This window comes from Labrus mixtus, chromosome 2 (assembly GCF_963584025.1).
Source record: "Labrus mixtus chromosome 2, fLabMix1.1, whole genome shotgun sequence".
Taxonomy (NCBI): Eukaryota; Metazoa; Chordata; class Actinopteri; order Labriformes; family Labridae; genus Labrus; species Labrus mixtus.
This window is the reverse complement of record NC_083613.1, coordinates 10327445-10353667: the sequence shown is the minus strand read 5'-3', so window position 1 is coordinate 10353667 and position 26223 is coordinate 10327445. Positions and strand designations below refer to the sequence as shown.

Genomic DNA, 26223 nt, shown 5'->3' with positions numbered 1-26223 from the left:
AGTACCGACAGAGACAGAGAGAGAGAAAAAGAGAGAGAGGGAGGGAGAGAGAGAGAGAGAGAGAGCATTTTTTAAAGAAGTAATCTAGCCACACGGTAAACGACATCGGCTGCCCCGACTGGGATGTTGAGATAAGATGTGATGAATTCTCGCTGCTGGTTCAACCTTTAATTCCATGTCGGGTCGGATGAGAAGGTGGCGAGGGACTATGCAAGATAGGCCCTGTTACCTGGATGTTCAGCTGCATTAAAGATGAGGGACTCTTTCCCCTATTTTACCAGAGCTTATCTTAACCAGCTTATGCCACAGACACAGGCGAGGTGTGTGAGGCTGGGTTAGGTGGAAAGATTTTCTTCAAACCAAATAATCTCATTTTGATGCCAAGCAAGAGTGATGTGAATAACTTTGGAAACTAAAATATAATCAGTTTTTCAGACATCTGACCGCGCCAGAATTTAAAGTAGTTTGGGCCAGTGTTTTCGCTCTGGGCGACAGGAGCAGGTCTGATTCACTATCAGAGAAATCACAAGGCCTCTTCCTCTGCAATGTTAAACATGACAAACTCCCTGTTACAATATAAGGATCAATAATGTGATTCAACTGTAGGAGACATTGAGAAATGGCAAGGAGGAAAATATACTTTCTCATATGTTTTTAGAGAGGCCTTAAACAACAGAACGTTCATTAATATTTAATCAAAGCCCTACAAAACTAAAATGTGTTAATCTTGTAGGATTAAGCAGTTTAAATTAATAACTTTAATGTGTAAAAAAAAACATCAATCAAAAGTGAATTGGTTTGAAAGATCTGGGTCAAAGCCAAAAATAGAAACAAGGCTTTAAAATAAAACCTCTGCAATTATAAATGAAGTTCTTTCTTCAAATGTGGCCTACATCTTTATAAAATATGACTTTCATAATGAGTAACTGTCTTTTTTTAATCATTTGATGGATACATTCTCTGTGAGCATGGTCAAATATTATACTCTTTTCTTCTCGTTTTTGAACCTTCACAAGAGGAGTGCTAGTGGCATAAACTAAAGAATCACTCATTTCTGCAATAAGACGCCTCAGCACAGGGGGAAACTGGATCAAGTTCAAGTTCATAAGTGGTCTACAGGACTACAATCATATTGCGCCCCCCACCGACAAACCTTTTGACAATTACTCGACAATTGAAGGCATACATGTTGCGAGAGCATAATTGGTTTCTACCGAAATGAGAAGAGCATGCAGAGAAGCGTTTAGGACAAGAATAGTTAAGGACAAAAGAAGCGCATGGCTCCAAATGTCCACTTAAAACTCATAATTATAACAACCTGTGCATCCGGAGACGTCTGCATAAACTGCGGTAGCCTACACGGAAGAGTGTATTGATAAAGCATTTCCTTTTGTAATCAGACGGATTTCGAGGAGTCATTCTCCTGCAGATATGAGTGTCACGCAAAATACCTCTCACGCAATCTCTTTTAATGAAGGGTAGCATTATCACACGCGCGCGCATAAAACCATTTCGGGCTTCATACGCTTTAGTTGTAAAACAGTGTTGCGCGCGGAGATTCTTCCGTATCCATACACAACATGTCAGTTCATAACAATAGGTACGCTTATGTGCATTTTCCACAGCCTGTTCAAACAGCAGCTGTGAGGAATTTGTGGCACAGAAACTGTATTCCCTCTGCTTCTCGATAACGCGCACGAGGTCCCTGCGCTGTGGGTAAGTGGGTATGTAAACACCACTTCCCTGTGTTCAAGCCAGCTCAAACCTCTGTAAGCACCTTCTGACGACAAAAAAAGAAGAGTGAGGGGTTGCTGAAGTGAAGCAGGTTTGCATGCTGCACCTGGAAACTACAGAATGTGTAGGAGCAGCAGTGTGCCTCAGCTGCCTTCACACAGCCAAAGGTCTCCGCTCATAAAGCCCGTGCATGCCCTTTAATGGCGAAAAGAAACCTTGAAGACTGCGTTATACAACACGTTCACCAACACAACTTAAAGCTGTTTTAAAACTTCTGTCAGAATATTCCAAATGTCTCTTTCACAGCACCTGTGTTCTCTGAAAGGTTTGCGATCTGTAATTTCACTCAGGACAGCGGTGGGTCCGTACGTGGCTGCACTCTTACCTATTCAAATTCCCCTAGGAAGTTGCCCTATACGAAAGAAACACAAGAGGCTGCTCTCCGAGAGGGGCAAGCAAGCTACATTAAGTCAATATATGATTCAACTCCACTTACGCGAAAACTCCCGTTTGCTCAAGTGCTGGGGTTTGCCTTGCTTGCGGCGAGACATGTTGGTTTTGTGTCGGCTCTTCAGCTGAGTTCACATTGGGAAATCCGTTCCTATAAGGTAGACTCCAAGTGAAATATCTTCATTGATGCCTCTGACATCCAAAGAGAGGGGGGAAAAAAGCAAAGAAGAAATGAAGTGCGGATCATACAGAGGCTGAGGCGGAGCGCGCGGCGGGTCGTGCGGACCTCTTCATGACTTTTTCGCAAAGAGAGAGTGATGGGGGTACAGAGAAGCCCCCCTGAGCTGCAAGTTCAAGTGCGGACGTGACGTTCCTGCGAACTTGAACGTCAGGAGATGGACAGACTGAGACATAGAAAATATGGGCAGGGCGAAGCCGGCCAGGGGGAGGGGGTACAAGCCGTAATAAAAACCAATGGACACTCATTATGGACTACCTATGGAAGGGTGGGGGGGAGAGGCAGCGAGGAGAGACCCTGAAGACACCAATGGACAGGAGGGTTCAAGGGGGTTGGGCTAAGAGAGTGAGTGAGAGAGAGCGAGAGAGAGAGAGAGAGAGAGAGGACTTGAGCTTTCCAAGGAAGTGGACGAGTATAAGCGCGTTGAGCGAACATAAAAAAAGCAGCCTTGTGGTGGAATATAAACCTGCTTTATTGCTTCATTCATATGAAATTACATTATATTCCGTGCAAGGATATTCAGTCAATATTAAGTAGTAATGCAAATGTTAAGACAAGACTGGCTAATGTATTTTACAGTCCGGTCTCTTCTCTTGTATTTTTGACTGGACTCATTTTTATTTGATAGTCTTGGCAAGAGAGAACAGCTTATTCCCCCTTATTATTTTTTATACTCTAAGTTTAGTTTGTAATGTCAAAACTTTCGATGCGGAATTTACAAGGAAAGGGAGATCTTAATGGGTTTCCTTTTATGTTATCTAGGCCAAAAAGGTATAATTGATGGCCAACATAGATTGTAATTATATGATCAGATAACATTTGGTATACATTGTGAAAAACGGATTAAATCACTTCTTAACCCAGTCTTTACTCAAAGCTATGAGCTGATGAAGGTTTTAAGGTCCCCTTGTTATTTTAATGTATCTTAATGTTTCCATCTGACAGGTTGTCCATGTGATAGATAAGCAGAAACACAGTCAAACAAAGGCGAACACTTATGATAACAAACACACGCATAAAAGGAAGTCTCAGTTATTCAAAGGGCTCTAGAAGGGACTGCTGGAGAGTTACTGCGCAGTAATATAACGTTATATTGTTGTGATAATGTACACAGACTAAATCCAGTCTATTGAAATTATTTAGCGTCACTGTTTTATCGTTTTATTGTGATTTTACAGTCTTTGTGCAGGAGGAGCAACGGCAGTAAAATCCTGCGATTTTACAGCAACGTGCAAACAGGTGAATCATTTGACGTTGAGTACACTCACCTTTTTAGAGAAAGAAATGAACAGGTTTAATGCACTGCAATTGACCTATTTTTAAACCTTTTTTGCTGTAGCTACAAATTCTAATGTTTTTTTAACAGCAAAATCTGTTTAATGTTTGAATCGCTCAGAGACAGGTCAGAGGAATAATGAATGAAGTGTGACTGCACTTTGAACGAGAGGCTAATAACTGCAGTGTAGAGTAACCTCCAAGGATTATCAAGTTAAAACTACGAATATCAGATAGTGAGGGTAAATCCATACTTTCTCACATGGGCACCATAGTCCTTTGATTTACTATGGGACTATGGGGATTATATATATATATATTTTCCAAAATAGGCCTACGTTCTTAAATATTTTCAAATGAAAAACAGTGCATCAAAAATAGCTCATGTAATTACTTACTCAAGGAAGATCATTCAAATAACTTGTGTTCGATACTGTAGTAGAAATGTTTTGTTTCACATAATACTTTGTGATGGACTGGGTGGCAACAGTTAGGCCTACCTATTGTTCTGTTTTGATGTCAGTAATATGATTGGATTGTTTTATGTCGTTTGATGTCATTTTGAGTTCATCTGTATGGTTTTCTTTGTTTTAAATGAATAACTAGGCTGACTCCTGCTCTTCATCACAATAGTTTGTGTTTTTGCTTTTAAAACTACATGTCATAAAATCAGGGGCATTGATGAGGAAAAAGTCCCATCAATAATTTCATAAGAATAGGCTACCGTAACGTTTCCATTTCAGGACAGCTCTCTGTCTGACGATCGTTGGAATTTACAATCTGTTAGATCTGTGATCATAATTACTTTCCAAGTCTCATCAGGCCGGATAATATTTAAGCGTAATTCTTTGGCGCCATCTAGTGTTTTTATCCGAGACTGACACCAAGTGCACGAGTCAAGTACTACACTCCATAGGCTGTGTGTCGATGATGTCAGATGGTGTTGTTTGGCCATATTACACACGTTTACCATGCAGGCTATGCACACTGAAGGTCACTTTATCCTGGTTTGTTTTGAAAAACATCGCACAGCCAATTTTTTGAAGCTTGTATAGGTTATATCTCTGTCAACCAATGTACAGTTTATGTTGTTGTTTGGTCATTATTGTGGTTTGTTGACGGAAATTAGCCTATGTCTACAATCTGGCATATTTAGGCTACATGTATGATCACTGTCCCTATTTTAAATAAACAAATCAAATAAATATATGTGTGTGTAGGCTATAATGAATATCTAATGAATATAACTCAAATATATGTTCTTATTTTAAAATAGGCAGAAATTGACACAAATAGCCTATCCCCCCCCCCCCCCCCCCCAAAAAAAAAAAAAAAATCTTACAACACAAATCAAACCAACGCTATTAGCCTAATACTATTTTAAAAAAAAATAGACCACTTGTAATTCTACTTTTTTGCATATTCAAAGCCAGCATTATCATTTAAAGATAGCCTTTATCTATATTTAGGCCTCCAATGCTTAGTCAATTTTTTTTTTGTCCAAAACCACATGGAATTTAGGCCACTCATGGTTCGCTGTCAGTACAGTGTTACATAACGGCATTATTATCTTGCTATGAGCACATAGCGCCACCGTGAGGCCAAAACACGGTAGTGTTCGATGAGCAGGGCTGGGCAGCAGGCTTCTGGGGAGCAGCAGCAGCAGCAGCAGCAGCAGCAGCAGCACCGCTCATAATCCTCCTCATATCGGATGCTGATCGTCCGGAGAGCAGCTGGTGAGTGACATTTACGGGCCCTCTGTTTGTTTGCTGATCACGAGCCCGCTTTGTTGTCGCGTGCTGCCTCTAAAAGCACCGAGGATGGATGGAGACGGGTTGTGTTTGTGTGCGACAAACCTATAGCCCATGTCGTCCATAACGGGAGAGACCATGGCTGCACATCAGCACACAGTCTCCAAACCTGATTCACAATAACACGTGAAATGTGTCCGCGTAATTCTTTTTTAAATTAGCCTGATGTGTGGCGTAAAGAGCGCGCCACACTAAAGAGTGAACGTCAATGATGAAACGCTTCAGATGACATGTCGGTGATAAGCATTCACGGCAGACACACCACAGCTATACATTTTATACAACAATGAGCATGGTGTTTTGTTTAACACGTTCGTATTTTTTTTTTTTTACAAATTTTGGAAGTGAATCCTCCGGTCCAGACTGTTGTCATCAGTAATTGGCTCCGTGTGGAACAACGCTGGACTGAGACATGGCCTAACATGGCTAATTTCCAGGCTGTAGCATTGGCCCGACTATTCGCCCATCGGCTGCTGCCTCCTCCTGCCTGTGAGCACACTTGATGTGTTTTCATTTGCAGAGATTTATATCAGAGAGTGGACGAAAAAGCCGTGTGTGGTCAAGCGTCTTAAAGGCAAATCTGGGCCACTAGAAAGCTAGGCCAGTAAAAAAAATAAAAAAAGGTTAACCCGTCCGTTCCCTCAAAGAGAGAGAGAGAGAGAGGGGTGCTGTCAAGTCCCATTGGTGCCTTGCTGGTGCACAAACAGGAGCCCCAGATTTGACAAAGTGAGCGTAATTAAATCCCACACATTCACCTATGGCTCTTGTGAGCGTGAGTCAGCAGGGCCTGTGTGCTGATGCTGATGATGATGATGATGATGATGCTCCTGCAGGAGGGAGGACCGGCTGTTTGTCTCCGTGAGAAGGACTATTGTGCTTTTTTTTTTTTTTTCATGTGCATGGGAATTCTACACACTGCAAGGGAATCATATGAGACCGTCGTTAGAGTAGAGATGTAGGTTTTTCGAGGACAAACATCACTACTTTCTTTATCTTCAGTCTGTTCCTCTGACTTCCTGCCTCTCCCTACTCCGTCTGACTTTCTGCAGAGCATCAAATTAAATTAGCTGTCCTAATGCATGTTTCATTATATCTGTTTTTGTCTCGTAATCCGCCACCAAGTCATTCTCATTTTCTTCTTTTCCCTTTGTACAAAAGCTAACCTCCCCCTCTTTTTTTTGTTTGTTTGAAAGGTGTGGTGCTGAATTTGGCGACCAGGCAACTCTGCTGGTCAATTCAATTTGGGACTAAAGTAGGTTGCCTGGATTTCTGTGAATCGTCGGTACATTGTGTCCACTTATGTCCTTAAATTAATGTTGTTTGGGCGCTACAGGGAGAGAAAGGCATGTCAGTGTCCTCGGGTGATTCCTGAAATAGCTACTGAGCATATGACACACACACACACACACACACACACACACACACACACACACACACACACACACACACACACACACACACAGATGATGCCTCTATATAAACACGCAGCATGCCTCATTCACGCCTCTTATCTCTTAACTTACCTTTTTATTGATCTAAGTCTGACTCATAGAAGAACCTCAGATACATAGATGGATAACTGACGTCTAACAGTGGCTCTGTTTTCAGCAGGATGAATTAAGGGTCAATGCTCAGCTCGTGAGGCAGCGATGAGTCTGACTTCCTGGTTCTTGGTGAGCGGCGGGGGGACGCGTCATCGTCTCCCCAGGGAGATGATCTTCGTGGGGAGGGACGACTGCGAGCTCATGCTGCAGGTACAGTGCTGTAACTCCTGCCTGACCTGTCATGCTCCCTCCAGATGGATTATCATTTGATACACTGAGATTAGCCTGGATTACAGTGATTGACTGGATTTTGTGTGGTTTAGTCCCGCAGTGTGGACAAGCAGCACGCTGTCATCAACTATGAGCCAAATACAGACGAACATAAAGTGAAGGACCTGGGCAGCTTGAATGGGGTGAGTGTTACATTTATCGACTATTCTGTGTCTCTATTGCTTTATTTACTGACTGTAAACAACAAGTCACTTATATATACTGAGGAACAATCTTTATTCAAATGCAATATTTTTATAAGAAAGGTTTGTTATTGAAGGGTTTCAAGCGTCATTGATCACTTTTCAAGCCTCCCTCCACCCCAAAGAAAAGTTTTGCCTATTTATAACTTTACTTGCATCTTTAAACTTCCCTTTGCAGAATGATGTTCGTCCAAAGTATCAGTTTAACATGTACCAAATGAATGTCCATGTGTGATGTGATACAAACTCATGCAAAGACAGAGTGAATTAACAAGATTATTATTTTAGTCAGCCTAACATTCAGGATTAAGTCAATCTCACCAGCCCTCTGACCAGGCATCTGCTCTAGACACTTGTTTTTTTTCTTTTACTGTTTATAAGACATTCACGAGAGACTTAAATAGAATAGAATAAAAGCCTTGCATATACATAACATATTTTCAGGACAGAAAATTGCTGTGCTACGCAAAAATAAAGTCATGGGGGTGGCAGCAGCTGAGTCTGTCGGGACTTTGTTTGGGACCCGGAGGGTCACCAGATCAAGTCTTGATGCAGACCAAGTATAGGAGTTTGTGAATACTGGCGAGGTACTAGGTCAATGCCCTAGTACTCCAGAGTACTGCCGAGGTGCCCTTGAGCAAGGCACCTAACCCTCAACAGTCAGTCTGGTGCTGCCTGTGTAGCAGCCCCACTCTGACACTGGTCCTGTTTGTGCATGTGTGTATTTCAGGCCCATGTGTTTGAGAAGCATGTCTCTCAATTACAGAGTGTAAAACCAGAATGTCCCCTTCATGAAGTATGTCAAAAAAAAGAAAAACATCCATAAGGGTTTAAAACTGTTATAAAATAAGTAGATAAAAAAACAAGTTTTAAGAAAGTGCCTTCAATACATTCTTCAGTGTAAGTACACCTCTGTATAGTAATGCACATTACAGGGATAAGATACATTTCACATATTATGTATAATAGATATGAAGTTATATTGCACATGAAATGTAACAACAAATGTTGCACATGAGAGGATTTTAGAAAAAAATACAATATTGCAACATTCTATATATTTTCAGCATGGTTATTAGTACATTATTACTGTACCATAAATATGTTGCACAGTAAAAGTCTGATAAGTATTTAACATTTAATGTTAACGCACCATAAATACCCCTAAACACCCCGTACTATTACACACAATGACAGGAAGAAAGATAGGGTGAGGGGACACATATCTAAAAGTCCCAGAAACAGTCCAGAGCTGCCAGTTAGACAGCAGTATTTGAGGGAAAAAAAGACTGCCCCTCTTTAAAGAAGACCCCAAGTGAGGAAAAGAAACAAATACCATAAAACAACAAAAAGCAAAACACACACTGGGGTTGGGGATCAGCCAGTTCACCTGATCATGCAGAGATTCCATCTGCTGAAGGCAAACGGCTCCATCTCAGCAATAGAACACATTTATTAAACCCCCTCCTGAAACATGGAGGCACTGAGAGACTTCCTGTTGAGTCTTTTTTTTTTTAACAATGCCGGCTAAAGATTTGTTTACTGGTTGTACACGTTGTTGCAGACACTGTTAAGTCCTAACTGGTGTTGTAGTACTCGAAATTAGTCTTGAGACCACTTTTTGAAGGTCTCGGTCTCAGAACTGAAAGTGTTTTCACTCTATATTGTCTCGGTCTCAGACTGGACCAACCACCATTGATAGGCTATTTTCCACGCCATTACTGTGATTGGAAGGAAATTGCCCCTTTCTAATAAAACAAATAACTTTGATTTTTATGCTCCGGTTACGTCCACTGCCTTCTTGGTGTTATGGTCTAAGTGAGTGACACGCCTGCTGCGCAGAAGTTTATGATTTTTAGTGATACTTAAGGTCGGTCTCACCCTGCCTTGGTCAAGTCTTGACTCGGACATGATCCCTAAATGTCTCGGCCTTGTATCAGTCTCGGAGCACTCTGGTCTCGGTTGTGTCTTGGTCTTGGTTAAAGTGGTCTTGAATACGACACCAGTCCTAACATCACATTGCATTACTGAACAGTCATATTTGTCCCTGATGTTCGCACTCTGCTTTTGTTTGCAGACATTTGTCAACGATGTCAGAATTCAGGAGCAAATCTATGTCACCCTGAAAATAGATGACAAGCTGAGGTTTGGATACGATATCCTTTGAATATGATCTTTTTTTTTTTGCATCTGTTGGAGCATGTGACACACAGCACAAGGTCAGTGTACACAGACAACACTGTAACTGTATCTGTTCTTCAATGGCTGTGAACGCTCACTGCCCTCCGCCTGATGCATAATAGATGAAACCATCAGTGCACATTTCCCAACCTTGCAAAGTCTTCTTTTCCTCAACCTGCCTCACATACCAACCTGTTCACTGTGGTTCGAGGAGAGCTGCATATTCCAGAGGAGGCCCTAAAGGTAAGACCATATGACATGCATGTTCCTAGAAACTAGAAGGGGGAGATCATATGTAATGAAGGCTGTTGTGCTTTTTCATCAGTAAAAAAAAAAAGAAAAACCAGAAGGGTAGAATTTAGTCGAAGGGAGAGAGGAATTCTGCTGAGCTGAGCAAAAATGCTACTTTTTGAGATTGATGAATCAGCTGTTTCATCACAGCAAACTGCCCAGATGACTGTAGAAAGGAGGGGATTTCATCTTAATAAGGGAGCTGAAAGTTCAGCCGTGATATTCGCAAAGTCTTCTCAATTATATGCTATGTCTGAGATCAAAAGAGAAAGAAAATGTGCAATAAATGAATGATTTAATTAAGTCTGGCTGCCCTTCTGTAGATGGAAGAGCATTCGACACTGATGATTTTCCTCCCTCTCTCCTGACACTCTCCTTGCACAACTCTTTTTTTTTTTCAGCATGAGAAGTACAGCAGCCAGCTCCAGCTGAGCCACAAAAAACCTCCGCAGGGGGAACCGTCTAAATCTGAGGTGAAACCCTCTGAGACAGCAGCAGCATCTGTGTGCGAGGGGGCCGTCACCAAGCCCCCCGAGGCCAGCAGAGTGGAGGATAAGGCTACAGGTGAGAGTGTGCAAGGATGCAGAGAAATACAAATGGAGCATGTCATTATTGTGTTATCTCGAATCTAAATCTAAAGAGGCTGCTTCTACACATGTATAGATATCTAAGCACTACATTTTGAAGGTTATTGTGTTTGAATAATTTTAGTACCTCGGTCACATTAAAGCCACTGCGAGGAGTTTTTTTTTACTGGTTGTGAAACTGACTGAAATGTATTGTGATGCCATATGATCTACCGCAGGGGCTCCCAAACTTTTCAGCTCATGACTCCAAAAATAAGGGTGCCAGAGACTGGGGACCCCTTGTTTTCTCTGAAGGTGTTTAAGGCATATAATGGAGCACACAGCCGCTCACATGCACTAATAAACCTGTCCAAACACTGGCAATAAAAAAGAACAACACAAAAGATTACAACAGCCTAGAATCCATTAAATGATTTTATATAGCACTTCAATGTGAGAAAGTCTAGCACCAGAATATATGTCATTTCCATTAAGCACTGAGTGGCCAGACAAGACGTATTAATTAGACACACAGGTATGTGCATCATAGTGTGCAGATGGGTACAATGGGTGGAATATACAGTTTTAAATGATTTTCATATTTTTATTGGGTTTTTTAGAAGGAATGTGGCGACTCCTCTCTTGGTGGCCGGCGATCCCTTGAGGGGAACTCACCCCACCGGGAGGTCTTCATGTATTTAAAGAGGCCAAGAGTAGGATAGGCTATCCCCCCCCCCCCCCATGATGGAGTTCAGTTGACACTGGCGGTATTGGTGGTCGTCATGAAGGAAGGATGTTGGATGTGATGAGGGGTGGACACAAGAACTCAACTTAGACATGATGAGATGAGACTGGAGGTGACTGGGGAGGAGGAGGGTCAAACTAAAAGAGCCGAGAGGAAAATAGATTTAAAGTTTGGCATCAGCAGGATGATTGGTTGATGGATGTCATAGTGAAATATGACTGGTTTAATACTGAAGAGCAAACCCCCTTATCAGCTGATCCCCAAGCAGAAGAGATGAGTATGAAACAGTCCTCCTGCTTGAACTTACGATGAGCTTCACATGTTTTTGCAGGAGATTTAGCGCTGCTGCAAAGAGGTACGCCCCTCTATGGCCAGCCCGCCTGGTGGGGGGACGGAGAAGCTGAGGACCAGCAACATGGAACGCCTGAGGAAAAAGGCTCAGAACGGAAGCGAGAGAAAGTTGAAACAGGTATTTTTTTTTTGTGACCTTTTCATAGGTTAGGAATCATTTAGATTGTATTTCAACACAAGGTGTTTCACAACCCGACTATAAACAGATATGAATATGTTCAGACTTCACAAATACATCAGTGCTTTTTCTTACTTTTGTAAAGTTTAAGGCGCTACATTCAAATGTATGCTTTATGTCTGACAGACGCCAAGAGGAGTACAGATGTCTCAAAATCGGCCCCAAAATCAGCCGCCAATCAGGAGCCCAGCTACTTTGAGATCCCTACTAAGGACACGACCTCAGCAGGTAAAGTGAGCAGTGACGACCCCGCAAGAGAGCAAGACGCTGCGGCGTCTGCTGCTGGCCACGCCTCCTTCACCATCGAGTTTGACCCGGGAGCGTCAGGCAAAGTGACAGTCAAAGATCGAGTGGCGAAGGTGGGACCAGAGACCAAGCCGCGTCCTAAAAGGCCCGGCGGCGAAGTGCTGAGTCCACTCCAGACAGCCATGGTTGCTGCGGAAGTGAAAGTTGCTGACTGGCTGGCTCAGAACGAGCTGCCGCTGGCTCTGAAGGACACGGTTGCCGAAGAAGACGGGGAGAGTGTGAAGAGTGATGTGCCTGTACAGCTGAAGAGTCTTAAAGGTGTGTATGTGCTTTGTTTATTCAAATCTAATATGGACTAAGTCTCTATACTTTGAGTCTTTTTTTTAACATTCTGGCACATTCATTTTCTCTATCCCTCCAATACCAGGCAGTAAACACGAGGACGGTACCCAGAGTGACTCAGAGAACGCAAATGGAGAGCAGCGTAGGGCCGCAACTCTGGAGGAGCGCTCATGGGGTCTTTGGGGCGGTGCAGGGATGAAGTTCAGAGAGGGTCGCGCTAACGTCCCCGAGGGGCTTTTTGCAGAGGAAGACAGCCCCGCTCGCCGTCGCAAGTCCTCCACTTCCAAAGTCGCAGTCGGACTAGTTGAGAGGAGACATGACTCTGCAACACATCAGCAAGGCGGCCGGGACGACTGCTATCAACACGGCGATGATTATAGTGACAAAGGGACTTACACTATTGAGCTGGAGAATGGAGATAATGAAGAGGAAGAGGCAAGGAAAATGATCGACAAGGTTAGGCGGAAACACCTTGTAAGAAAGGCTCTTTTCTTTTTTTTTGATTCCAAACAAAAAAAGACTGCTATATGCATGTGTTTTGTGTGTTCACTTTTTTTATGTTCTTGTTGCAGGTGTTTGGTGTGGAAGAGCAGGAGGCTGTGTGTGTGGCCAGGATGGGGGGTGCTGACCACAGAGAGAGGCTCAACTCCCAGAGGTCTGGTACTGGAGACAGAGGAAAGCCAGGTCGTGTGGAGACAGAGGTGCAAAAACTATAAGCCCTAAAAGTCAAGCTAAAAAAAATAATAAGGAAACCAAAATATCTTTGCAAGTTTAATAAGTTTAGACTTTCTTTATTGTCATTCAAATTGTAAACGACCAATCTACTATTTACTACTATTTAAACACATTGATCTTTAATGCTGTCTTTACTTAGGTACTACCTGAGGAATTGGTTGTGGGTGGTCCCCGCTGGGTCTCTCAGTGGGCTACTCTGGCTGCCAGTCACATCAGGACAGACCCTGAGGGATCGGGAGGGGAGAGTCACGTCATGGTCACAGAGGACAGAGGTAGTAGAAAATATTTAGGTTATTTATTTTTTATTATAAGTGATTTACCCTGAATGTTGCCAAAATTAAGCATTGATGTCAACTTTGGTGTCATTCTTTTCTCATTGTTTAGGTAAAAAAAAAAAAATGAAATCAAGACTTTTGATCTTTCAAAGCTAATCTTGAGTATAAATATTTTAAAAAGAAACACTTACAGGAAAGTGGTAATGATACAACGCCATCTGAATGCAGCAGAAAGGCAGGCAAACTGACTCCATAGTTAGTCATGCTGACACTTGCTAAAACCAAGCGGCACCCTGCAGTGTTAAAAAAATGAAGCCAATTTGGATGTGCAGGAAACCGCAGTTCCTCGAGTGTCCACTTGGCTCTGGCTGCAAAGGTCCTGGAGATATCAGGGGGGAGTATGTGTAAAACAGACCACTAGGCCATCATCTAAGACACAAATTTAAGCACTTAAAAAAGATAAATATTATTTTGTCCATACAAGTTCAATCTGAAACCAGGGGTTTTGCCACTCAAGACCACAGCACTTGTTCTACTATCATGCCACATGTTGTTGAAAGATATTAAACATTGTACTGACAATTTGTTTGTCTCCTTTCTCAGCAGAAATTAGTGAGTCCAGCCACTCAGCCTCTTTTGCCTCATCTGGCTACACAGAGCGTAAGAGAAGAACCCTGCCCCCACTGCCGGGTGAGGAGCTGGTCCTGGGGAGGAGGATGCCAGGTTCAGGCCTGCGGGTAGATATGGGGGAGAAACAAGACACAGAGCCACAAGAGAAGGAGAACCTGGAGGACAAGATGGGCAGGGGAAAGAATCGACCCGGTCATGGAGCTGTGGGCAGTCATGGTGGCAGCCCCAGTCGTTCCTCACCGGCCAAGTCCCAGGACAGTGGAGGGGGGAGATCAAGCCAGTCAGGTGTGATGGCCAAACTCCCCCCTCGTCCCCTGACCAGTGGGGAGAAGAGAAGAGAGGAGGCACAGCGGAGGAAAAAGGAGGAGGAGAAGGCCAGGGAAAGTGCTGGGAAGCCATTGCTGAGGCAGGAGAGCTTCACTGTGGAGAAACCGAGCTCCAACGTGCCCATTGAGCTCATCCCTCGCATCGATGGGCTTAAACAAAGCAGAACTCAGAGTAAAGGGACAGGCATCGACAGTGCTACGCTGCAGAAAGACTCAGATGCTGTGGCCTCCTTTTTAGAAACCACTGTATCAGACCAAGGTGATCCAATAAGTCAGTCCATTGAAGGCTCCATGTCACCCGAGTCAGACGTGGACACGACGAGCACAGTAAGCCAAGCCGAAGGAGCGAGGAAAGTCGTCCAGAAACGGCGGACTCTTGCGGCACAGCAGAAGGAGAGGACGGTTCTGTGCTCAACGGGTAAAGGTCCTCGAGAGCCCGCGAGAGCCCGCGAGAGCCAGGACAGGAGGGTGAAGACAAAGACATCAGGTCCTCAACAGACCAGCCGGCCCTGGACTTCCTGTGATCTCACTGATGATGACGTTAACTCCAACTCTTTGCTCTCTGACTCCCAGCCCACCTCTACACAGGAGTCTAGAAGCTCCCATACCAGAGGCCAGACTGGGAACACCACATTGGGGGCCAGCACAAAGTCTAGCCGGGCTAAAATAACCCAAGCTCCTGCCTCTTCAAATAATAAATCCACCAATGTTACCAAACCAAGGCCAACTAGAGCGTCCCTGCTGAGACGAGCCCGGCTCGGGGACTCTTCAGATACTGAACCTGCTGATATCGACCGGATGTCAGTGGCCTCAGAGGCGTCGACCACCAGCTCTGCATCGAGGACAGGGATGGTAAAAAGAGGAATGTCCAGGATAGAGGCTTTAGCACAGCCGAGGAAACCTAGGGTCGGCTCCCCCTCGGCTCAAAGCGACTCTGAGGCCACTGTGACACGGCATAGAGGTATGGGGGCCCGCAGTGTTGCAGGTGATTATGCCCTCAGACAAGGACTGAGAGGGTCTAATGTCACCTCAGTGTCTGGACCCAGAGCCAGGGCCAACAGTGCCTCCAAGCTGCCTGACAAGAGTAAAGGCACCTCATCGTATTCCCACGTCACACCTACATGTAAGTTATAGTTTCATTAAAGAACAATTTCCTTTAAAGGAATTTGAAATTAAAAATAGTTTCAGACCCGTTTGTTTGTTTTTTCAAACTGATACTTAAATTGCAGGAACATTATTCAGCTCCATTCTGTAAAAACATGGGACATTGTTCATAATGTAAATAGAAACAGAATGTGTGATTTGCAAAAGATTGAAACCCTTTATTTCATTGAGAAAAGCACAAAGACAACATTTTAAATGTTGAAACTGAGAAATGTTAGTGTTTTGGAAAATAATATTTTACTCAAAACTACACTTGTAAAAAAAACATTTCAGTAGTGTGTAAAAATAACAAGAAATGATATATCATGTGATATATGTAATATGAGTTACTCTTAGAGACATACCATGAGAAAACGATGACCTAACTCTGAAACTCTGCATCTTTTAGCATATTTGAGCTCACTGTTTTGGTTTTAAAGTCAGTTACTTTTTGTTTTAGTTTTCAACCTCCAGTTGTTTTCAGCAGTTGCATACCTACACAGCACCAAACAGAAATGATAAGCTAACTAGTAGAGCCCGATCGATTAACCGTCCAGGCGATAATGTCCGACTATATTAGCATACCAAATGACAATGGTTATCGGCTAATTTTATGGCCGATATGTGCCGATCTTGCTAGATTTATTCACCAGTCAAATATAATTTAATTTGAGTATCATTGTTTTAAACTAGCAGTTCTCTTTCACCAGCAGAGGGCGCTATATGGATTACAGCAAACATTATCACTCTCCAGAGTGTCAAGCATTGACGCATGTGCATGCACAGTTACCTTCCAGTTGAGTGACCGTCTTCTCTTCATTAAATATATTTTACACAAGCGTCTGATAACTACAATGCAATTAAATGTGTATATATCTATATATCTCTACAGATACAATTTATCTGTATCAGAATTTTTCTCTCCCCAGAATCAATATCGGACTCAGAAATCGGTCGGGCCCTACTAACCAGGGCAAAATAATTTCCCCACAGTTTGTGGTGACTAAAACAAAGCTCAAAGACAGTTCATATAGGATATGCATTGGTAGGGTTGCCAAATAAATGACTACATATCAGTCAATCAATCAATCAATCTTCACGTGTATAGCGAAAATAATAGTTACAAAAATGTTACAAATAGTCAAGACACTTGAGCAGGTCTAAATTACTCTTTGTGATATTATTTTAGACCCAACATAAGAACAGCACTAAGCAACATTTAGCAAAGCAGAGGCAGAAACCTGGATCAGAACCAGACTCATGTTGAACATCCGTCTGCTGAAACTGTGTTGGGGTTGTGAGGGGACAAACTGTATTAATGCTAATGTCTTATATGCTAACATTTTTGTAATATCAAGCTACCCTAAAGCGTCCCAAACAAATCAATCAAAGCACCAAGTAAACGTTATTTCCTTCCTTTTCTTTCACCAGCTAGCACTCGATGGCGCCGCGTGCCTGTGGAGTATGCGTCCACCTCGGAGGACGAGTATGGCTCAAACCGTCACTTATCCAAGCAGGGTCAAGCACGGGCGTTTCCTTCCACGCGGGTAGCTCAGCTGGGAGGGTCAGCCCCGGCAACCCCTAATCCTACAGGCCTAGCGGGCCTGAAACAGCACTCGAGAGAACAGGATGAGTACATGAGAGACTGGACAGCACACAGTGAGGAGATAGCCAGGTACTGTAGATGAGAGGTGCTTCAGTGCTGTTTGAGAGCAACGATGAGTCATGATTACTATATTTAAACAAAACAATCATGTTGAGAGGAAAAGGCAGAGGTGGTGGTTTGAATGGTTTTTACATTTTTTTGTTTTGTTTTTGGCACTGCTTTTATTATTTATAACGTATTTTATTAAGAATTAGATGAATGTAAGCAAATAACATGATGTGCTTAACATTTATCAGATGGTAACTGTATTATTGTTTTTACTTCAGGATAAGCCAAGACCTAGCCAAAGACCTTGCCATGCTCGCCAGAGAGATTCATGATGTGGCGGGAGAGATTGACTCAGTCAGCCCTGCAGCCGCTGACCCTGGAGCTGTGGTATTCAACACATTATTAGAAAAACACAACATTGTCGTTATTGTCCTCTAGATTCAAGTAACAGAAAAACGTCAAGATTTGTATTCATTTTCTGCGTCACAGTATCAACCTGTGGTAACGCAGTTTAGATTCAAAGCAAAGTACGTTTTGTAATTGACCAAAAGTAGGATCTGATAAAATAACATTTCTTGTAAACGCATTTATCTTCCAGCTGAAGGAGCGTGTATGTGATGACAGCTTGGACCTCGATGGACCTGCAGAGAACAACAGCATGGGAACCAATGGGAGGTCTGTGGAGCTTCGACCCCGGAGCTCAAGTGGACAGAGCGCCCGCTCCATCCGCAGACAGACATGGAACAGAGACGACGTGAGTCCCTGTTTCAATATGAACTATTATTCTGACATTGTACACTCATTCTGCTACCATTGAGCTAAAGAAAGTTTGTTATTTAGACCTATATATAATCTTCTCTTAGTTTTAGTTTAAGTAAGGAAAATCAATGTAATAACTTACAGGAAGTGTTAGCTGCAGTTTGTAACTCGTCCGAGAACATAGATATTAAACTTTGCTGCTTCACTCTGTGACTGTTGCAGCAGTGCAGTGTGTTTGTGAACAGTTATTTAGTAAAAGATCATCATGTCTGACTATATCACAAGTGCTCCACTAGAGGGCGCTCCAAACATGCCCAACGGTCACTCCTCAACAGAACAGTGCTTCTGAAGGGAAATCTATTTACTGAGCTAAAAAGATTACATTTTTGTGCAGTATTGAAAAGGATATGTGCTTTAATGTCATACCCTGCTTTTTCAACATTCAGTTGCACTTCGTGGTATTGATGAATAAAATGAAGTGTTTCTCCTCATCATCTAACAGGGGGTACTAGACAGTTTACTACTAGCATCTGTGACCCAACTGTCCACAAGGATACGTCAGTCTGTTGACAAAACAACCTGCAAAATCAGGTAAGCCGCATGCTGAATTACAAAACAGGAAGAAGGTTTATGAATTTAGTTTATGAGGAAATTGCAAATTCATCTGAGTCGGTCGTCTCTCAACCGGAAGGTCAGGGATTCGATCCCCAGCTCCTACAGCCACATGTCTGATGTGTCCTTGGGCAAGACACTTAACCCCAAGTTGCTCCCGCTGCTTCGTCTGCGGTTATTAGTTATCTCTGATGTAAACAGCAAACTCTGCCATCAGTGTGTGAATGTGTAGGTGTGACCTCCTGCGGTGTAAAAAGAAGACTAGAAAAGTGCTATATAAGCTCAAGTCCATTCACCATTTTACAAGGGCGTCCTAAACATATAAAACATGTCACACAAAGGACAAACAACAGACAGACGACGAACAAAAAATATACCAGACAAAAACGTTCAGCAGTAAAACGTGCATTCACTGGTCAGATGATGCTTCACTTCTGGTTTTAAAATCTTCCAAACTAATACAATGCTCTACTCTGTAGCTCAAACCAAAGGGAGCCAAAAATATTAACCCAAGACAGAGCAAGTTTCCTTGAGTTATATAGATGGTGAGCACATGAAGCCGAAAGTTTTTAGGAATCAGGAGTGAACATAAAGAAAAGGGCAGTTAAAGAAAGATGAACCAACGTTTCATCATTCTGTTTTATAAGAAAGATAAAGCAACTTTCTCATACAAGACACAATGATATGTGCAGACAATGAAACCAGAGACAGAGGTATCAGGCATGTAAAGCCAAATAGAAACATACTGTTGCTGTGTTGTTAACATCCCTGCAAGTATTTTATGCAAGAACTAGGCCGATTGGAGAGGAACAACAAAGGTTTTCACTGACAAGCAGATGACAACTCAAAGCCTGTTTTCCTCTTCTCTATATTTTGCAGACAATGCATGAATCAAGGCATGTTAATAGTCAACAAACACTTCCACTTATGAAATGTATTTTCATGTTTTTTTCCTGTCGTCTGTTTTTGGACTAACTCGGCCTCCAGGATCCTCTTCAAAGATAAAGAAAGAAAATGGGAGGAGATAGAGAGCAAACTGCAGGCGGAGCATGATTCCTTACTGCTCAAGAGCTCCAATAAGGTGACTGACCTGTACACTTCTCCTTCTTCTGCTAAGGCTTGTGACAAAGACTAAACAGCCATGATAGCTGCATACATCTAGGGCTTCTCACCGATAACAATTGGTCATGGTGTAAGAAAGCCCAAGCCACATCCCCTTCCAGAGGGGCGTGGTCAAATACAGCTGCATTTAAAGCTACAGACACAGAAACAGCCTGTTCTGAGCACGCCCGAAATAGGGGGTTTTAAAGGCATGATCAAATACAGGATCAGAGTGGATTTCTGGCAAGAAACTTCTCAAAAAATGTTTGTGGGGACCTCTTGAGACTTGTTGAAAAGGAGTATATTATGTGTGACCTTAGTATGTGCTGTAGCAGCTGAAGGATGAAATGTACGACTCTTCAGTCCTTGCACTATTGTTTCACTTTAAAAGTCACTTGCTGAAGAGGAAAGCACACCACATATGGTTACTTTTATTTAGAAAGAAGAAATTGTAGGAGCTGTTGTTGTGAGTGCAAGAAAAGTCAGCGTTTAGGGAGTCCACAGAACTTCATTGTAGTCATAAACTCTGTAGCCTTCAAACGAGTCTGACCTCATGTGAACCCCTGAGCAGAAATGATATATGAATCCAGCACACAGTCTCAGGGCTCATAAAGCAACTCTGAGTGTACAAGGCTCAGCTCCAAATGTATTGCTGCAGTTCCAAACAGATGCATAGAGGTGATTTATTTGGTGTTTGAACTTTCAGTCACTTAACTACTTTTAATTTGTATTCATGTTTAACAGGAGATTTCAACCATCCTTCAAGACCTGAAGAGAGTGGAAAAACAACTGCTAAGTATGGATATGATGCTTTAGTGTTGTGTTTTTTGTATACTGTGACACATCAAATTTAAAGGGCCAGTATTTATTATTGTTTGTAACTGTGTTTTTAATGTTTGTTCTGTGCCTTATCTGACAGTAATCGACATGATGGTGGACGCAGACGGCACCCTGGATGCCCTGTCCACTCTCGGCCTGACCAGCCCTCTGACAGACCAGAAGATCAGCCCCGGGACTCAGCAGGAGGCGTCATTGTTGCCTCCTGGAGCTGGAGGGACATCCAGACCTGAAGGACTAGCCAGCAAGCCCTGTGGACCTTTGGACCATGCAGGGACCCAGCGAGACCCAGGGTCCAAACAAAGCTCTAGATCCTAAAACTGATAACACCAAGGACATTATTCAGAATGCATCCTTTATGTTAGACAGACATGCTGAAGACATTGTTCAGTTTTTTTTTTGGTTTCAGATCAAAGAGGGAGGAGAATGAAGTCCGTTCAGCGGGAATACCTGACTGCCTTGACTATCAATCAAACTCAATTGTGATTGGACTGAGTAAAAATCCATCACTACCAAAATGCAGCTCATAATACGATAGACAATACAAAAGCATTACTCTGTCAATGTGTCGACTTATAAAGAAATGACCTAATATACAGTTACACATCTATGACCTTTGTGTTGCAGTTTACCATCCATTAACCTTGAAAAACGTTCAAAAGATCGGATGTTGAAGATGAGAGGATGTCCAGAATGAACTTTCATAACTCTTTTTTGTTTGTCTGTTTGTTTTAATCTGAGCGTCTTTGACTTTGACAAAGGTCAATTCCTGCCATTTAATAACAAGCTTTAACATTTTTTGGTTTGGAGCTTTTCTTAGCTAAAGGCTGATGCAAGACACTCAAACTTGAACGGTGCAACGTTGTCAAAAGAAAAGTATTCCAGCAGAGGCATATGTGAAAAAAGTTATTTTACCATGCCATAGAATTATTTATAGTAAGAAATCTATCCGTTGGCCTGTTGCCATCGCAATCCCCAAACCTGACTCAGTAGTGAATTTCCATCAGAAAAGGCAACACTGCCTGTTTGCTTGGAAAAGAACTGAGTATGTACAGTATAAATGTGTATTATTATTTGTGTTACAGTCCCATCCATGCCTTCTTTTTTCTTGTTGCAATGCCCTTTGAAACCATTGTTGAGACTATGTGTTTATAAAACCTTTAACATTAAATGTAGCCCCCACAAAGGTTTTCTTCTTCAAAATGTAATTTGTCACAAGTGCCCTATTCCAAACAATCAAACCAGTCACAGATAAGAGATGTAAAAGTGTATATGAGGTGTTGAGCTAGAGGTGGTCTTTGTTTTTTGCACATTAAAAGCTGATATATGTTATAAATCATATCTAAGGGACCACCAGAACATTGCTCGCCCCCTGTGACGCTCCTTCATCATGTTGACGTCGTCGACCACAAACAAAGCAGGGAGACAGCCGGCTGCCTGTGGACCAAACAGTTTGTCAAACGACTTTCTGATCACAAGTGCAACGTTGCGTCTGAACCAGCATAGACCGGGGCTACCTCCGAGTCCTGCAGCTGCATTTGATTGTTAACGATGCAACAGAAGGATGGATGGTGTGATGACTGTAGGGTTTTCCAATGTCTTGCCTCATATCAATGTTTACACATGAATGTAACCTGATCAGAACTGTTGAAACATTTTAGCCAAATCAACTTTAATAAAGGTTAACAACTGCATTTTGTGTTCTGCGCCTACAGTATTTATTTTTATTCTGTTTGAGCATTTGGAGATTTTTTATTTGGTTGTTTTGTATGAACCTTTTTGTTTTTGTAATGATTTTAGGTTAATGTTGACCTTGCAATACCTGTGTACTGTTTGTCTCATTTCCAATAAAATGCATGATTATCATGACCTATCATGACTCTTCTCTCAGTAATTCTACTGCAGTGCATGTTCATAGTGTTGATTGAATTTGCGATGAACTTAATGCCGGCTTTTACATTTAATTGGCATCTGAGATAATGTATAAGTTGCAAATATATATTTGACATGCACATGCCACATGAGGCCCCCCTTAAGCTTCCCATCCGGCTCTCAGAATATAAATAACCTCTGGTGATTAAACAATAAACATAAAAATAAGACCAAAAGGCTGAAATACTGGCATTATGTTAATGTTCGAAATTTAATTTACCCTCTTACACCAACTTCTTCACATCGGTCTTGACAGCTGTCATGTTTTTGTACAAACATATTTTAAAGTCCGGCCCCCACGGTGTCTGTCAAGAAAAAAGCTGGCCCTTGTATAAATGTAGTTGATGACCACTGCACTGACTACAACATTAAAATGCTTCTTACATGTTTGTGCATCTCACCCTAACCCTAACACTCAGAATATAACACTATAGGGTCATTTGCACTATTAGAACTTTCTTTTAATTAATATTAACAACACAACCACCATCACCCCTAGTGGGGACATTTGTTTTTCTCTCTTTTCTTTCACATCTAAAACATTTTTTATTCAACCTTTTCATTTTTTTTCTTTATGTCTTTTTCTGTTTTAGAAGTGGAGTTTAGTGTAAGCATGTGGTCATAAAACAAACAAAAACAAGCAAACAAGAAAAACAACAGCGGACAAAAACTTGACAATGTACTTCATACAACACGGGGGCGAACAGTCATACAATAAAAATGACGGATAAGCATTACAATATCCCAAACTGGCTCAACAATATACTATAGAGTGTCAAAAGAAAGGTAAGAAAGGCAGTTTATTTCTTTATTTATAGATAGGACAGTGGATAGAGTCAGAAATCTGGGAGAGAGAGACGGTAGGGAAGGACATGCAGACTGCTGGAAAGGAGCCACAGGTTGGATTCAAACCTGAGTCACTCGTTCAGCACTAGGCTAATAGCATTTTCTAGAGATAAGAGGCATAATTTTAATTAGGCAGCATTATTAGAACATTAACTTTTATTTTTTAAATCTCATGTGATGAGTTTGTATCTGGTTATTAGAATAAAATTGATATTACATCAGACAATGATTTACAGCATTCTGCTAAATCTGCCCTTTTTTACATTTGTCAGGGCAAAGATTCTAAATGAGTGATTTGACTAAAAACAGAAAACAGGATGTGATCTTTTAGTAAATATAAAACTGGGTTAGGTCAGCTGGTAGAGCTGGTAGAGCCACTCTCACCTTTCTATCTCACCTTCTATCCTCAAGCTGCCCTGTGCAAGAAAAAAAAAAGTAGACATAAACAGGACAAAACCAGCAAAGGCCTTCATAGTACTGCTTTGTCAACAGGGGTCACCAAAAACAACATAAACGTTTCCTCACCGGAGCTTAAAGTACGGTTCAACTGAATCTACCTGCTTGAACTGTACAAGAGGAAACAATTTCCTTATCATTATAATGAAGGTTTAAATGAAAATCTTGCCTCTGATGCCATCATCCAAAGCTTTATCCCACCCCCCTCCTTGTCTTGCCTCTCTCTCCTTCTGTGCAGAGGCAAGTTCACACCACAAATTAAGTTTCCGAGGCCCCTCTGCCGGAGCCGCTGCACTACTAATTGTATGTCTCCAGATATTCTGCTCTACTTCCTTAATCCTTAAAGCTGTGTCAGGGTTTTCCTCCCTTGCGATCAACATTCACTGCAACTGCTGGTGCACATCAGCGCTTCTGCAGGTGTTCACCTAAGTGGGAACAGTTAGGCTGACTTGTTCCAAGTTTTAATAAGTTTATGTTCCCACTAGAATTCATTGCTGCATTTGTACTGCTTGCATTCATTGCAAAGAAATAAAATCTCCATAATTCTGCAGCTCTTTTGACTCTGAGGTTTCAATCTGGACCTCCTTGTGATAAAAATTGTGTGTTTATGTGCCCATGTTGATATGTATGGAAGAGACAGAGCCAGACATGAGAAATAAATAATGATAGGAGGAAGATTTTTTTTAATTATTAAAAGGCAAAATATAGTAAGAGAAAAAGTAATTATGTCGAGAATATACTTGAAGTACAATTTCGTGAAATTGTAATCGGTAATGTGAAATAGTTTCTTAACTTTGATCTCAATATTTAGATTTTCCTCTGGTCATATCGACATTTTCTCGACATTTCAACTTCTTTCTCAAAGTGCATGATGAAAAAAGATCTCCCGCCTCTCATTATTCATTTCTCATGCCTGGCCCTCTTCCATATATATATGGAATTGAAATATGGATATATAGATACCCGCCATGTAATGCAAAGCATGTGCCCTATGTGCTTTTCAGTGTAATTTCAGCTGCCAGTGAGATTAAGCACCTCTGCTGCAACAGAGTGAATAAGATGTATGATGCTTGGCAGTGTGTGTGTGTGTGTGCAGGATACTGGAAGAATTTATATATTCTACAGCTTTTCATAGACAGACCATCATTGCATATGTAAGTTGGGGAGGAGAACAACAGGAAAAGAAAATGCTTTGTCAGCTAAAAGAGTGTATAAATCCACAATGGAGAGATGAAAAATAAATGGAAACCACAGTTAAGTATGCACAGTCCATCAAAAGCAGCCTGAATGTCATTTAATGTTGAAAAGCTGAATGATTTACCAATTCATAAAAAAAATAAAAAATAGTGAAGAAAGCAATAGGTTAACATTTTGTAACACAAGCCTATTTACTATCTTGGCAGGAGTTGAAGAGATTGATTTTATTCAAGTGTAAATCTGACTTATAACATTAGCAGTTAGCTTAGCTTAGCATACAATGTGAAACCGGTTATAGACAGCCAGTAAGTGTGCCAATCCATGGTTGGCTGGTTTTGTCTTGTCTGCAACATTAGCTTGCCACTTTCCAGGCAAACAGCGTACGTAGACTGAATCTGCCATATGATCCATCTGAGGGGCTTGACAAGTTGTTTGAACAGCTTTGAGGACTGACACATACAAACACTGGTTGCAGCTATGAAGTCAGTACAAAAGGCTCACTGGAGATTTGAAGATTTTGTCATTTTTTTAACCACACGTTGGTGAATTGGGCATCACTCACAACCAGTTGCTCGCCAGCTGAAATTGATCAACCCAAAGCTTAGCTAACGTTATAAATGTTAGCAGTTTCATCCACATACTGTAGCCATCATCTCTGCTCTGTATTCTGCTGTTTGATACAAATGTCTCTACCTCTTGACAAATAAATCTGTTTCTGATTGTCTAGCTAGCTGAGGTTACAGGCTAATGTTAGCCAGCAACCTAACATGTATTAAAGAGGTCATATTATGCGCTTTTTGGGGTTCATATATTTAATCTATGTACCTACTAAAGTATGTTCACAATAGCTAAACTTTGAAAAAAGTGTCTGTTTTCATGTACTGCCGCTCCATGCACTGGCTCGCTTCTGACTCTCTCTCTAAGTGCCCACGTTCAGAGTCCCCACGTGTGCCAAGTCTGATCTGATTGGTCGGCCTGTCGGCTCTGCCGTAATTGGTCAGTCACTCAGCACGGTTCTCGGAAATGTCCCGCCTCTTTTACCATATTGGCAATGCAGCCACTGGCTCCGTCCGAGGGGAGTATAAACATTAGCACCTTAGCACTACTGTGCTACCGCAGGCTACGGCATATCGTGGGCTTGCTACAGAAGTTAACGGGCGTGCAACATGAGCTGCAGGGCTTGCCACAACGAGCCAATGGGCTTAGATCAGTGATCTCACACTGACAATGACGTCGGACTGACAAATTTTTATCGAGGGGGGCTAGAACCGAGTGTTACATGCAGCTAATGCTAC

The 26223-nt window shown here is 42.0% G+C and overlaps 2 protein-coding genes across 2 annotated transcripts in view; one reads left to right on the top strand and one right to left on the bottom strand.

Annotated features, from left to right (window-relative positions):
• The window catches only part of LOC132984383 (B-cell lymphoma/leukemia 11A-like), a 37929-nt gene extending 35275 nt beyond the window's left edge, over window positions 1-2654 (bottom strand). The window contains exon 1 of the mRNA XM_061051209.1: window positions 2231-2654. Within this exon, the coding sequence (XP_060907192.1) occupies window positions 2231-2285 (55 nt within the window). The 5' untranslated portion in view covers window positions 2286-2654. The remainder of the gene's footprint in view (window positions 1-2230) is intronic.
• Window positions 2655-5334: 2680 nt separating this feature from the next.
• On the top strand, window positions 5335-22370 carry cep170ab (centrosomal protein 170Ab). Its single transcript, XM_061051197.1, has 20 exons — window positions 5335-5433; window positions 6702-6760; window positions 7117-7262; window positions 7376-7465; window positions 9603-9681; window positions 9891-9949; window positions 10399-10561; window positions 11640-11777; window positions 11964-12401; window positions 12511-12881; window positions 12998-13126; window positions 13300-13432; window positions 14039-15514; window positions 16966-17209; window positions 17467-17575; window positions 17787-17942; window positions 18450-18538; window positions 19547-19640; window positions 20405-20456; window positions 20580-22370. The coding sequence occupies exons 3-20, from the start codon at window positions 7158-7160 to the stop codon at window positions 20813-20815; spliced, it is 4161 nt and encodes a 1386-aa protein (XP_060907180.1). The 5' UTR covers window positions 5335-5433; window positions 6702-6760; window positions 7117-7157; the 3' UTR covers window positions 20816-22370.
• The last annotated feature ends 3853 nt before the right edge of the window (window positions 22371-26223 follow it).

What these genes read in the sequence shown, in the direction of transcription:
- cep170ab (XM_061051197.1), top strand. Translation starts at nt 7,158, where the DNA reads ATGAGTCTGACTTCCTGGTTCTTGGTGAGCGGCGGGGGGACGCGTCAT. An exon ending in GCGAGAGAAAGTTGAAACAG is followed by an intron (nt 11,778 to 11,963) that starts GTATTTTTTTTT and finishes TATGTCTGACAG; the next exon opens with ACGCCAAGAGGAGTACAGAT. An exon ending in TTCCCACGTCACACCTACAT is followed by an intron (nt 15,515 to 16,965) that starts GTAAGTTATAGT and finishes TTCTTTCACCAG; the next exon opens with CTAGCACTCGATGGCGCCGC.